Source organism: Cebidichthys violaceus, unplaced genomic scaffold (assembly GCF_023349555.1).
Source record: "Cebidichthys violaceus isolate CVI_PGR_0920_01 unplaced genomic scaffold, fCebVio1.0.p SCAF_25, whole genome shotgun sequence".
Classification (NCBI taxonomy): Eukaryota; Metazoa; Chordata; class Actinopteri; order Perciformes; family Stichaeidae; genus Cebidichthys; species Cebidichthys violaceus.
Window position 1 is genome coordinate 2,265,947 of NW_027176428.1, and position 15,199 is coordinate 2,281,145.

At 42.3% G+C, this 15,199-nt stretch overlaps 1 protein-coding gene across 1 annotated transcript in view; it reads right to left on the bottom strand.

Annotated features, from left to right (window-relative positions):
• The window catches only part of slc25a26 (solute carrier family 25 member 26), a 46,557-nt gene extending 45,861 nt beyond the window's left edge, over positions 1-696 (bottom strand). Inside the window, exon 1 of the mRNA XM_068720217.1 lies at positions 550-696. Within this exon, the coding sequence (XP_068576318.1) occupies positions 550-582 (33 nt within the window). The 5' untranslated portion in view covers positions 583-696. The remainder of the gene's footprint in view (positions 1-549) is intronic.
• Between the last annotated feature and the right edge of the window lie 14,503 nt (positions 697-15,199).

Consider the following 15,199-nt stretch of genomic DNA (forward strand, 5'->3'; position numbering starts at 1 on the left):
CAATAAATGCAACAAAAGAGGGAACGACACACACAAACATATCTTTTCCAACACTCATGTCTGTCTTTTGCCTTCACAAGCCTCTCGCCTCATCTAAGAACTTACAAATTAATTATTGATGTTTCAATTGAAAAGGGCACGTGTGCTATACTAGTTATACTAAGGCATCAAAGAAATAATGCATAACTTTGCACAAAAAATAACGTTGCATAGAGCTGGTTCAACCTGCACGTTATGTAGCTTATTTGTGATAGTGCTTGTAATGACTCAGTTAACCTCCTCCCGTAATGACATAAAAACCTGAGTGGCTGCAGTAGTTTACACAGGTCCCTTTGGGTACGACATGTTTCTGTTACTATACACTGCAAAACGATGAACTATTTAGTGTCTTGTATGCAGAACACGAACATGACATATCCACCACTTCAGCTCTCGTGGTAAGTCGGTCTTCAGCTGCCAGCAACCGATAAAATGTGTAATTAAAGTAACGTCAAAGGTTGGCTAAGAGAAATATCAACGCGTAACATTCGTACAAAATAGCAAACTTACCACCAGCGACGCGACGAACTCTCGTCTCTCCATGCTCCGCTCTCAAAACCTTCTCTTGCCAGTTGTACAGCACGTACATTTGCAACTGTTGACCATGTTAAACAGATGACAACAATCACGACATGCCTGTCAAGGACGCTGCCATCTTGGCTGACTTACTTCCGCATGACGTCATGACGCATACGAATCACATGACCCCGAAAGCTGCCAAGAGAGGAGGTTTCTGTCGCTTCATTAACTCGGGGTTAAATTCTGTGTTTTACTTTCTTAAATTAGACCAAGACTTCGGATATCAACGTGCCGGCATCTTTGGGGTTTATTGTAGAAATTTGAAAGAAAAATAGTGAACCAAGAAATTACCAAAACTAATGTAATATGTATACGGTATGCTCGTTATGCTCTGGTCATACAGTGAGTCAGTTTGTCAGTTTAAGACATATTTAACCACAGTATGTATGTGTTATGTTATATGTCATGGACTTTAAAACAAATAAATGTATACAAATAAATTGTCCAAAGAGGTTGATGAAGTAAGCCTGAAGAAGTCATATTAAGCTGTGGTTGCAGCATGCTCAGAGATCAACATAGATAAATATTTAGTCTTATAATATCTAGGCTTAAATTTGTATTTTAATTTTAACATAAATATGATATTACTGATTTGTGTAATGCCACATTTTCAGTAATATGAAAAAAAAGTATAACACAAGTCACTTGTACTTATGTGACCTACGTTAACACACATTTGTGTTCCATTCCCATAACTGTGAGCCCCTTGTATTATTGCATCTCACCTCTCCCTCATGATCCAGTGAGCGTGCTCAGGTGAGTGTGTTCTTTTCCAGTGACACACCGACTGGGTTATTTATGGGCTGCTGTCAGCCAGGCAGCGCCTCCTATTAGGGCAGAGCAGGCGAGGGGCCACCACCTCTTTATTCAGCCCGGACCCGATGATGTCTGGGCTGAGTGCGCCCAGTTTGAAGCTCGGTGCCCGTCATCCATCTTGTTGAAGCGAGTCTCTCAGGGATCCCATTGGATGAGAGCCCCAGCTGGATCTGGACCGGGCTGCTGCCTCTGCTTTCTTGATCTGTGTTAGGCCCGAGGACGGCAGTAGCATTCCTTACACACAGCTTCTCACGCTTTTATTGTCTTGATGCAGCACTTCATAAGCTAGACTTCAGAGTATATTCCACTGCAAGGATTTCTTTGTTGCTTGTTTTCTGTTTAAGGCATGTTATTAAGTCATGTGTTCCTCCACGGAACATATACAATGGATATTTAACGTGACGCTGTCTTTGTGCTGGTGCTTTTACATTACAATCCATCCCTAAGGAAGACTTTGTCCCTCAGTTCAGTCAATACAGCGCATTAATTCTATGCCATACCTGAAATTGATTTTTCTTCCTCTTTCGGTTGTTGTCGAGAAGTTTGCAGCGTCCAGAGTCCTGTCTGTTCCATCATGTAAAGCCATTCATCACCCTGTCACTACATGTCCTTGGTTACTGGGATTTTTTTTTTCAATTGTGCTCCAAATGCTCTATTCCTGTAAGTCTCGATGGACTGTTCGCAAACCTTAAGGTGGCATTAAAAATGAACAAATCACAAAAGTTTCTCAACAAGACTGGACCAGCTTTTCACTGTTACTTCTGAAAGACTTTTGTGGTCTTATAAGAAAGTAGGTTGGTAAAGTCTTTGCTTCTGAACCATTTATCCATTCCTTCAGCAGTGATGAAAATCTTTTACAAGATGCTCGACAGCTTTACCCAATGTGTTCCTATACGCTACGTCAACCAGTTACATATCAGGAGTGAAGCTTGCAGTTTGTGGCCAAGAAGAACATAAATGGTCTGCACCAACGTGGTCTGTGACTTTTTGATGAAAAGCCCTGCGAGCCGTGGGTGCAGTTATCCATAGAAGTTAATGCAAAAGCTGGCTGGGTGAGAGTCGCAGTCGTTCGGTTACCCCTGTGTAAGGTCAATGAGAAGCACCCGGAGTCTGGGCAGATTTGCAGGGAGCAGCATTGATCTTGACCCGCTCAGAGTATGATATCAGGGATAAAAGGGAGGAGACGAGAGGGGAACTTATTCACTGTCAGCAACAAGTCAGCAAAGGGCAATTCTAGCCCGCAGGCTGTCTTTGAAAAACTGAAGGGCAAAAGCACGGCGGATTAAGCGACGATGTGGGGAGGGAGAGAAATGTAAGCAGCCATAAGGGTTATTGTAATAACACAGAAGCCAGCATCTATCGGCTTCACAATCTTTCAGAAGCATGTAGTGTTAGATGACAGCCAGAATGAACTCGAGAGGCAAAAGGTCATGTGACTTACGCAGGTGAGAGGGTGTTCAGAGTTCCACCTGAAGTTTTTAGACACCTTTTCTGCTTGTGTGTGTGTGTGTGTGTGTGTGTGTGTGTGTGTGTGTGTGTATGTATGTACACGATGCGTGTGTTACATCAGACAGAGCAGATTGCATACATTTGAATTCTTTAAATGGATTTTCATTATCTTTGTTTTAAAAGGCCCACCTTTGGACACCGCTATGGACCAACAGTTGTCTTTACTTTTTTTTCTTCCTCGTGAGTAACTTGAGAAAGCACCATCTGTAATGGTCATTAATTGTGAGCTGAGAGGAACACACATCTTGAGTCTGACACGGTGATGTTATTCATGAGACAGGGTGGTCGAGCATCGCGGTAAACTTCAGCCGAAACATAACTCCCGCTCATTAGCCGGCCTAACATTTGCATCATTAGGACACTGCAACAGCAGGGGTGGGAGGAAATGCGACTAAGCGCCTTTCATACAACTCTTTGTTTTTACTCTCAGGATGATAGGCTACATGAGTCTGTGACAGGGAGGGGAAGGGAGGGTGGGAGTGATGCTCCAAACACAGAGAGGGGGAGGGAGGTGACAGGAAGGAGAGGAGGGAGGAGAGGGAGGAGGGAGGGGGTGCGATAAAGGGAGTAAAGGAGAAGAGAAAGGTTAGAGAGAAAGAGGAGAATAAAAGAACATTCATTATAAATTCACTGAATCGACAAGCTGTCAGGCTGCGCTCCCGTCCATGTAGCGTATAAGCCTCCGCTGCACTATTGACTCCTACGTCACGACCGAACTTCTCTCTCCTCTTCTCACCTTCGGTTGCATCCATATCACCTGTTTCTGCTCCACGCTATCTGCTGTCTGGATTGACCTCCCGAGAGCCTTGCGAAGCCTTGTCATCATCCCCATCTTCCCCATCCCCTTTCTCCCCCTCTGCCCTCTCAGCCCTGCTGGGCCACCAGTGAAATATGAGCTGCCTGTAGCATATTGATCCCATGCCTAGCTCCTGCCTAAAGATAGATAGATCACAGACAAGGCAAAGCACTCTTGATGCCTCCTCCTCTGCAGCAGCAGCAGCAGTGCCAATGGCTTCACCGGTTTGGTATTGATTGCAGCGATCAATTTGACCACAATGCACACTGATGGATTCGTCTCAGTGAGAGCAGGTGAGCTGAGCAAAGGGGCTGTCAAATACAATGAACTGCGTTGGCATTCGATTGGTCAGGACATGTGTAATCACCCCTGTGTTATAGCTGCCCAGAGGCCACAATAGAGGCATCAGCTGTCAGAACCTCTTTCCCATACTGGAGTAAAGCTTTAAATATTATACTTCATAGGGCAAATGTTGATTTAATTTAGATACATTCTAGTATTTATGTTTTTATTTGCATGTATTACATAGTAATGGTCATTGTGAAGGCCCAGTGTCTTATTTTCTAGGTTGAATTTAGCTATCCCCAAACCATTCATTTGGTACTTTCTTGTCCCAATTACATACAAGTTTACCACATTGTGTAATTAACCATTAGCAGTAACACAATAGCAGCATGGTAATGGGGATGTTGCTCAGTTGATTGATTTGCCACTTTGTTCCACATATCTACTTAACCCCTATCCATCAGTTACAACTTGTCCTATACGGTTTTACTAAATACCAGCAAAAAGGTATTGTGTTTAATACTAATTGGCAAATGTTAGCATGCTAACATGCTAAAATTAGATGGTGAACACCTGCTAACCTGCTGTTTGCATGCAAATGTTTAGAACAAAGTTGTGCTTAAGTTCAGCCTCGCAACTCATCGCACGGCTAACAAGAACACAGAGCGCCCCTATCTCAGTGTGCTCGTTGTTCATGTCTGTATAGCTCATTTCTGATTTGGACCTCAGTTCATAGGGGGCTTCAAAGAATAAATGCAATTATAAAAACCTATAGTGTAATTCATATGTATTTAAATGTTAGTCTATTAATCTGTAGCAGAATGTCGTATAGAGGCCTTAATGCACAACATGTGGTTTGTTATTAATGTGTCTCTGTAATGATTACTAGTACTTGCACACTGGAACCCAAGAGCACGACAAAGAGACAGAGTTACAAGGACAGTTCAACAGTGTTCAGGCAGGAGATCAGTCACTCAGGTAAACAATTCCAAAAAGCGGCAGGCAGGGTCGGAACAGGCAGATCAGATGTGGAATTGAAGATAAGGCTGGAGCGCTTGGCAGTAACACGCGAGAGAATCTGACAGGGATCAAGCGCAAGTGAACGGATATAAATAGTGAGGGACTAATGAGGGAATGGGCTGCAGGTGAGAGGGAGCGTGGAAGACCAAGTGAGGGGAATGAGTGATTACAGGGTGTGAGTGGCAGGACCTGAAATGACAGGAGAGTTAGAGAAACAGGCAGGCAGGATCATAACAATCTAAGACATAGTGGAATTTGTGACAGTCTCAATATTATATGCCTCACAAACCCTCTCCATTTAAAATATGTCTGAAAGCAAGGGTGATCCGAGACGGAAACAATCCAACAGGCCAAATCCTCTCTGAGGAAATGCGCTGACTGGTGCAAAAGCAGGAAAAAATGAACAGCCAGTCTCCTCACAGAAAGCAACTTACACAAAATTATCTCAAAGGAGATACGGTATCTATTCATCACAACTAGCGTGGCTGACTTCCTCCCTCCACTGGCATCAACTCACTGGCCTTTCGCTGCTTTGGTTCCTAGTCACAGATGGCACTTGCATTTGTCATGGCCTAAGTGCTGAGGAGGAGAAGGTGAGAGCACCCAAACAACAATACTTCACAAAGAGCTGCAAAATGAATCATGGGAGCTTTGTCCGCAGCATCCTGTACCCTTTGATAAATCACTTCACCAAGTCTCACTTCTATATAATTCACCACATACCTTTTTATTTATTTTTTTACGTTTTCTATTAAAAACACACTTTTCTACCCTATTGATTACACACATTCAGGAGGTGATGGTCTGACGGGGAAGAATGGGGGACGTTCTCATGCATGACTGATAAAACAACATAATTTAAAGGACAAAAATAAAACTGGAACACTAAAATCTAAATTTCCTTTTGACTTTGTATTGCATGTACAACATTTCTGTGTGACGTGAGTCACGCACACCTCGTTCGTTGACTCCACTAATGCCCTTCTCTCTTTGTGTCTTCAGTGACAGATGTCCCTGCCAAGCCTGATTGCCGTCTAGTGGCTGATGCCTCAGCGCTGACAAAGCCCCATGCAACAGCATGCATGACTTTGTCTCTTTTAAGACTCTCTGTCTTTCATACTTGGCACGCACTGTCTTTCCTGTTTTTGTCTAGACTCATGATCTATGTTTTACTCTGTAAAAACGTATGCAACTTCAAAATAATCAAATTAAACTCAGTTTGGGTGACTTCACCACCATTCACTTGGCCTGTTAGAGACTTTGTCATCCATCAATAGCTTTGGAACAGTCCCTAATGTGTCCCACTAAAAGGTTTCTGGAAGAGACTATGCACAGTTTGTGCACTTTGTCAGAAGTGGGGAGGTTAAACATCTGTGCAAATGCCAAACATAACTCATCGCCCTTGGAGTCTTTTCTCTTGTAAAACAGGTGTGTCAATTAGCACAGTTGGTGAGATTAGCTATAGCTTCTTTTCTTTTTTTTCTCCCATTGGCCATATTGGGGTGCAATGCCCACCCATCATCTCAATCCATTTTCTACGCTACAACTTCCAGATGCAGATATAGGACAATAAAATGGAAAAATTAAACATTCGGTAAGTCATATCCTCTTGCTTGCCTTTCAATTAACCCAACTTGAAAACTCTTCTTTTGAACCACACAGCGCAAAAACTTCACCCCTGGTGCACCAAATGTAGTTTCTACTACCACAACCTCCGAGTGAACGGCTCAAGTCAATATCCACCTGTCATGTGGGCCTGAGAGCTCACAGTTGATGTGTGGCCTGCCAATAGCCCGCTCTGTGCTAAAGGCCTCTGCAGCACCGGGACCAGATGTGAACAAGTAGATTTCATCTTCGCTGGCAGTCATTCCCCTTCAGGCACCTGCAGATGGATCAATAACACCAGTCTCCCCCCCCCCCGTCACAGACAGAATGAGAAGTCTTGGAGTGGCTTTTGTGACAAAAGCATGTACAGATCTATTGGGTTTGTATGGATCGATTCAAGACATGCACATCAAATGGGAGAGGAGGACGGGGATAGAGTGTGTGTGTGTGTGTGTCCATGGGGACATCTCTATCACCTCCGCTGTAGGTCAATAAAGATGGAGGAGCTGCATTACAGTGAAATATGCACAAACATGCTTGGCAATCCAGTCCTATCTGATCAGTCTGTGGAGCCTAATAGAAATATGGATCTGGTCTCGCCTGTCCCCTGTCACACTGACATTTGACTCATCCCTTCACGAGCTGGTACACCGGCCCCAATCTGGCGTCGGTGTGACACACTGACACTTTGTGACGCTTTTAGTCACAGGAGGGCAAGAAAAATGTTTTTCCTGTGAATGTGAAAAATGTTTTTCACGCTGTTGGAAAACTAATAAAGGAGCCCCATTACCTGAGCACAACAGGAGAGAGGACACTGTGGACATTAGTATGGCCCTCCTCTCGCCACATTCACCTTCAGGTTGCGTTGGAGAACGTTGTCAGGGTCTGGAAATTAGAGTGTCATCCAAACTGTGATCAACTCTGCACCCTGTCACAGGCCGCGATTATGATTCAGCAACATAAATGTTACATCAGACTGTCCTCTGCTTGCAAAATGCTGACCTTTCAAACAGCAAAGAGGGGAACAAGGGGGGAAAGCTAACCTTTAGATTTGAATAACATCTGGAAAGTTTGAGCTGCTTTACTGCAGTGTCAGAGTGCCACCTAGTGGCCAAATGATACACTGATACTGTAGTTTGTGTGGCGATTATTTTATTCTCTCGTGAACACATTGCAGCTCAAATTTTGGGGAAATAATTATATAATGATATGAAGGCAAACATGATTGCAAAACAAAAATTCACACATGACAGTAAAATGTATCTAATTTGATGGCGCCGGTCTTATAGACACAATATTATGTGGCTTCATTAACCATGCATTCATAATTCATATTCTTCAATTTATCAGTTGTCAAGCATTGCGTATTGTTCCTTTCCCTCTTCAACACTCAAGGACGCTTCCATCAAGCCACCGGTAGGAAGAAGGTCTTTTGGGACCAATGTACTTGATTGTGTGACGATAACCAATTAACATGCTAATTTGGCAATTCATCTTTGCTATAATTGCCTCCATCAATATAAACTGAGACTGTGCAGCCTTCATTTGTAGGACATAGTTTTGGACCTCTTAAATGGCTGCTGTATATTTGATTTATAGTGGATGGCAAAAGGTGGTGGCTTGCAAAACTGCACAATGTAGGTGAGTGTCTTTGTTCTTTTTTGGAGGGAGTGTGAATATACGACTGCCTTCATTAGGGATGACTGGTTTTCATATGACCTGGCTTCTTACATTAATGGCAAAGCGGCGGGGCATTAAACCATCTTTGACTCATCCCGGAGATAACTGCCGACCCACTGGGGATGTCAGTGACCCACGGAGAGGTCTGGCTGTCCTCTGCCTCCTTGTTTTCCTGTTTACGTGACCTCCCCCTCTAGTCACCACGTGTTAGCTCATGAGGATCAGTGATCATGCCGGCTTTTCTATAATCTCTGACCGGCTTCAGTATACTGTATGCATCACTTCTTTTAAATTGTTCCATCGACATTCACGCGGCACCTGAACAGAATAAACCTCACTAGATAGCAACGTCTTTTTGATGACTGCTTCCTGTCTCCTAGTCGAGTCACCTAAGAGTCGAAGAAAACAGCCACTTCATTGAGATTTAACTGAGCCTTTAATCTTATACAACTAAGCGTCATGCTTTTGCTGAAGCATGTCGCAACTTCTGCTGTTCTAATGCAATCCTGGCCAACTTCACTTATAAAGTATATAGGTATAAAGACACTGGATTATGGATGAAAAGAAAGTGGAAAGCCTCCACCAGTTTCCCAACCGTTTTGCATGATTTTTTTCTTCAAAACCCTCTTGACAAAACTCCTAAATATCCTTTATTGTTAATAAACTCTGCTACAGAAGAGACAAAAGATCACCACCACCCCAACAAAATGATCAAAATCACTCTCTCCGTGACGACAAGCTAGCATCAACAAAACCTGTAGAATGTCAAGCGTTGGTACCTTCAGTAAGATGGAGGCAGTGCTGTGTTGGAAATCCTCAGTATGCAGAGCAAAGGGAGATTGAGGGAGCAGCTCCCTGGGGGCTCCAGAGCAGCTCAGGAGCTTATCAGAGCAGAAATCCTGGAATTTAACCTTGCTGTCCAAGGAGGCAGTCCACTCAATGAGAGCAAAATGAAGATGCATGTGTCTGAACCTCCACCCAGCTGCATATGGCTATAACTTGAGGGTGACAAAAATTCAATTCATAATTTCAATTCATTGTCTGGAATCTATTTATGGAATGGTATGTAATTATAAGTTGTGAACACGCCTCCATCATGTCAGTATCATTAGTAGACGTGCAACATGTTAACTGATAGCTCTGTTGAGTAATTAAATATGATGACAAAAGGTAAGCCTCACACATGTCTTCCGTTCAAGCTCATTTAGGTATTTGATTGTTCGCAATTAACTCATTACCAGCGATCAATTCGAGGAAGCCGGCTAATGTCCGATTTCTGCTGACAAACCGATCCACTGAAAATGTACTGACCTGCACTTTGCATACTAATTTGATGTTTTAAATCAGTAACGCTGAGGAGTGGCATGTTTTGCATGTAGCATCAGCCAGAAAGTGATCATGCTGTCTCGTTGTGGGTAAACTCCTTCCTCTATTTGTCAGCATCATTGTATGTCTGCATAATACAGTGATCACAGTAAGCGTGGTACATCTGTGTGTCGGTGTCTTATCCACCGCACCTTTTTTAATTTGTGGCTGAATATAGCAACGTTTGCATGTGGGTGATCCAAACAGTTGTCATAGATTTGAATACTTCGATATTCTGAAATCATGTGACGTAATGTCAGTGGACCGCACACAGCATTCTGTTGTCTTCTACTTCTACTAATTTCACAATAAAAACAAGAATTTCAAAAGGCAAATACAGATTTGTGTATCAGAACGTTGTTCTTTATTCTTCCCGCTCCCATTAATCACATGACCCCTCAGGTTTATCTCGTGACCCTTTGGAGAGGCCTGGCCTGGTTGGGAAGTACTGGACTAAACAACCCAACTGTATATAAAGTAGTTAAAACTAGCTCCATCACTGGCAATTACAGTAGAATGCAGCGCAAACATTGATGCATCAATTCATAATTTGCTGATAAATGTTTACTTAACCGGGATTTAAAGTGCAGGACTTTAACTCGTAATGGAGTATAATGGAGTATAATAATAATAATAACTAATCTTTTGTATTGTTACTTTTTCTGATCTTCTCACCTCTTCACCTTACCAAACTGCCAAACGGACGGATGCTGGATTGACTAGATGTCTATTTTTTTGTTCATGTTATTGATTTCCACAAAGGAAAACCATGGAGACGGGTCAAGACACAGTTTGTTGAATTGTGCATGTAATTACGTGACGCTAGTATTATTAACTCTACTGAGCAAGGCAAGGGTCCATTACCTCAAACGTCTTGTTTTCAAGCATCACAAATTAGCGTTAATAGCTTGGACAGTAAACATGGCTAATTACACTCCACCAGCATCTCCAGCGTTATCTTTTTCCACTGAGGGAATGTGTCTTTCCATCCTAATTGGTCTCCTCAACTTCTCTCATCTTAGGAAATTGCTGCCCCCTAATTTTTCCCAGTGGTAATGTTCCCAGACGCCTGCAGGCCAGCTGGAAATGACTCCTGTGATGTGATCAATGATTACTGAATATGCTCGGCGCTCTGTGGTTGAATGTGAGCAATCAACACAAGGGGCTATAAATATATTACAAAAAGCTGTTGGCAGTGTAATTACGCATGGCGATAATAACAAATGCTTGCAATGATGTCATTTGGTAAAACCCTAATGGACATTTTTCGATAGCAAAAAGACTAAAAAAAGAAAAAGAAAACCATTTTCAGTATTTTGATGAGCCACATTGTAATACCTCAAATTACCAGCAGAGGGGGCACATGTCATTCTGTTCTAATGTGAAACCAGATGGATCTTTGACGTCAGGCTAAATTGATACATGTTCTTCCTCAGGCTCATCACTGATAAGTAGGAAGAGGGAAGATCTAGTTTTCTGGTTTGAGGAGAGGAGCCAATCCCTGATCTGATCCCACACAAAGGTTTGTAAAAGCTAGAGGGAGTAACAAATAAGAGCTGAGGATTTACAGCCCTTTGCCATGTTGACATAAGGGGAGTAGATAATGTTATAATCGTAAGTTGACCTGAGGTAGCAGGAATTAAGAAAGCCTTAACATGTCAGCGATGACCTGAAACGATTTAGGAGAAAAAGGTATAACACAAGAGTTAGAAGAAGAAAACAGTGTGAGAGCTGGCCGGCAGCCTCGCAATAAAAGGTGAGATGAAATCACATTTCTTAACAGCTGCTGCAGGAGCAGAAATATTGAGGCCTTAAGATGTGAAGGATCACTGTGCCTGTAGCTAATGGAGTCAGATAATGGCTGGTCCCTGCTTTTCATCCCCGCTCCAAGTTGTTTAATTAGATCAAACGCTGATAAATGAGTCTTGACTTTCAAATGAGCTTCTCAAAGGGTTGGAGGTGGCGAGATCTCTATCCACGCTGATAATAAAGTTGGCGCGAGTCTGCAATTCATCAGGGAGTCTAAACACAACATGTGCTTTCTGCCTCATATACAAATGCATGCATGACAAAAACACGTACAGTAGCACTGCCAGGGTCATTTTCCTGCAGTATTAGTGTGTCTCATTGCGCGTAAAGCAACAAACTTTGTGTTGGAAACGTTTTCCATTCATCAAAATGTATCTATGTATTTACACACGGCAGTTTCGTGGATGACACTTTTCCTTGGGGCCCCTGAATATCTCTTCATAACACCGCAGGCATTTAATCTGGCTCTCTTTCTCTGCTCACCTCCCATCTCTGCCATGGGTCTAATCCTCTGTGACTAATAGGCTGGATATGAGGATTATTTTTTTTTACCTGCCCAGAGACACAGTAAAAGAGAGACAGTGAGGGAGAGATGAATGGATATGTGGAAAGCTTTTTTGACGGCATGACAGAGTGGTCACCACACTGCTCCTGAGCTTTAAAGTCAGTTTGAGAGTTCACACGCTGAAATAAAGCCTGAAAGCCACGATGCTTCCATGTTGCACTCACTTAAATGTTGAGACTGGCTCAAGGTATAGTAACACCTTTCTTCTGCATATAAACTAATGAATTCTGGGAGATTTTTCAGTTTATGAAGAGATTATAAAGGTCTCTGATCCACTTTCCTCACAGGCTTTCTGCTCAGTGGAAAGTATCTCATATATTTAAGCTGCATTCCACGTCTCTGTTCTTTTGATAATACGAATGTCATGCAGTTTGATGTGCTTGACATTTAAAAAAATACATTTGAAATAACCCCTGGACTTTGTTTCACATTTGACAGTTGACCGGACTAAGCAATGCAGCTCTTTGTAACCCGCTATGAACTGTGGTCCAAATCAGAAAATGAGCTACAAGCATTACCAACGAGCACACTGAGATAACTGATTTAATCCACAACATTAATTTGTTTTGCAACAAAAGTCATGCTAGCAGCTCTGTGGGGCCTTAACATTACTTCGACAGGCTACAGCTGCTGACTGCTAACGTCAGCATGCTAACGTCAGCATGCTAACGTGCTCACAGTGCTAACGTGCTGATAAGAAGGGGTATGGTATAAGATTTATCATGCTCACCATCTCAGTTTAGCCAGTTAGCATGCTAACATTTGAAAATCAGTAAACAGTATAGAAGTCTATGAGAAAATGGCCCTACTTCTCACTTGTATTGACTCAGTAAACATTATAAACACAAGTTTATGGTCTCTATCGCTAGTTTCAATACTTCTTCAATACAGCATGATGTTCATTTCGTAAATTATGGTCACATTTAGAGTACAATAGACCAAAAAGCAGGGTATGCTTTAATGCGTAGCTAACTTGTAATTAACAGGTTGCTACAATGGCATTGTCCGGTCTGGGTGTTTTCAGTTCATGAAAGTTAATTGCAACATTTTGGCCACCTTAAAATGTTTTTGTTCAACGTTCGGTTGCACTGCGTCCCTCTTTCTCGCGTCACTTCTGGTTGCAAAAAACAAGATGGCGATGGACAAAATGCCAAACTCAAGGCTTCAAAACCGTAATCCACATATCAATGAGGGACGTCACGGTGACTTCGACCACTTCTTATAAACAGTCTATGATTAACACTAAGCAGGATTTGTATAGCAAGTATTGGATGAATAGACATTTTGACCAGACGTTGGGGCTGAAGAAAAGTCAGAGTATCACCAAAGTCATTGGAATACATCAACCAGAAACTTGAATGGCAGCATAAAATGTCATTGCAATCCATCCAGTAGTTGAGACTGATATTGACATCCCTAAAAACTTTCCTAAACCTGATCTAAAGAAGACCTCCGCGGTAGCTTTTCGAAACTGTTGTCCTCTGTCATGTGGAGGAATTGCTCACGGAGGACAGCACCTCATTGCCGAGGTCATCCATTTTTGCATGCTCCAAGAACTAATTTGAATATTCAAAGGCAAAGTGTGTTGGTAAAAACTTTCTCATGCTCTCTTGCCGTATGGTTCACTCCTTTGATTTCAAGGGCTTTGGCTCGTTAAGATTGCATCTGCGGATAATCAGATTGTAGAAAGAATGAGCCAGTAAAGCTTTACGTCTGAGACAGATAGGATACAATAAAGCTAATCTTATTAAACAACTTCTATAGTAAATATATGCAGTGATCCTCCCTCGTTCACATTGTAATCCTATCAAAAGGCTGCGAACAAAGAGGAGAAAGTAGTCCTCTTTCACCAATCTGTCAAGCTGCATTGTCCCAGAGCAGATCCACTAATGTATTTCCACTTGAGAGAGTGCTGTTGGGGTTTGGGATAACTTGCCTTCAAAATAAGGCGACATAATAGCTATTGGATTGGAAAGTTATTCAGCTAGAGAGGTGATTTCTTCAGGATATTAGCATATGATTACTCTCTCACACTGTGCTTTGTGTGGCAGGATCTCATTTTGCACTGACTTAACAACCAGGAATGGGATGCACTGGCAATTTGCAAATCCATTCCTAAGTTTGTGTATGAAGATTTTAATAACTTAAAGGGGACATTTCATTAAAAAAACTCCCTTTTTAGAGCTAAAGTGAGTGAGTGAGTGAGTGAGTGAGGTGCAAGACATTTTAATTTAGTAATGTACACATCTCCACTTAACACTCAAATTCATATAAATATTATTCAAATGCAATTCAGTCATCATCCTATTATTAACCATGTTACTAGCTGTAGTTCAAATAACAAGTTACCTCGGGAGGGACAGTGGTCGCACCAATCCCTGATCTCAGGCCTCTACACAGTCAGGTTGGTCATAAAATGGAATAAAGGTGTCCACATCTTGTAAAAATCCTAAATTTTTCCACCCATATTTTCACCTGACCACATATAAAGAATGATACACTGTATCACCCCTTGTATTAAAAACGTTTCCACGTCACAGAGGAATTGCTCTGCACTGTGCGCATCCACAGAGATGACCCGTCTTACAGTAAACTCAGTCCTCGGGGATCTCATTTACTCTGCTTCTCTGAAGTTTCCACTCAGTCTTGGGAATATCAATTGTACTCGCTTCTAAGGTCTGCTATCCAGTATTCATGGAATAATTCAGTTTAATGAACTGAGTGCACAGAACACATAGCATTCCATTTGCTTCTTCAACTGGTCACATCTGGATGCAAAGCCTTCTTTGGTCAGAGGTGAGCAGGTGTATTTTTTTGTGTGGGAGCCACCACACACATAAAGGTGCACACATTTGCAGCGGGACATAAAATGAAGACCTGACTTGACAGAGCTCAAACACAGCAGCCTTTCACACACATCCATTACATGTTGTTTGTCTTTCGCTGACTCCTCCCTGCCTTGTTCACTCAAGGGTGGGAGTTCCTGAGATGGCGTGTTGGTTTGTGTGTGCGTGTGTGTGTGTGTGTGTGTGTGTGTGTGTGTGTGTGTGTGTGTGTGTGTGTGTGTTTGTGTGTCAGAGGGATTAATATTGGTAATGGTGACAAAGAGCATTTATTTGCCCATATGTTGA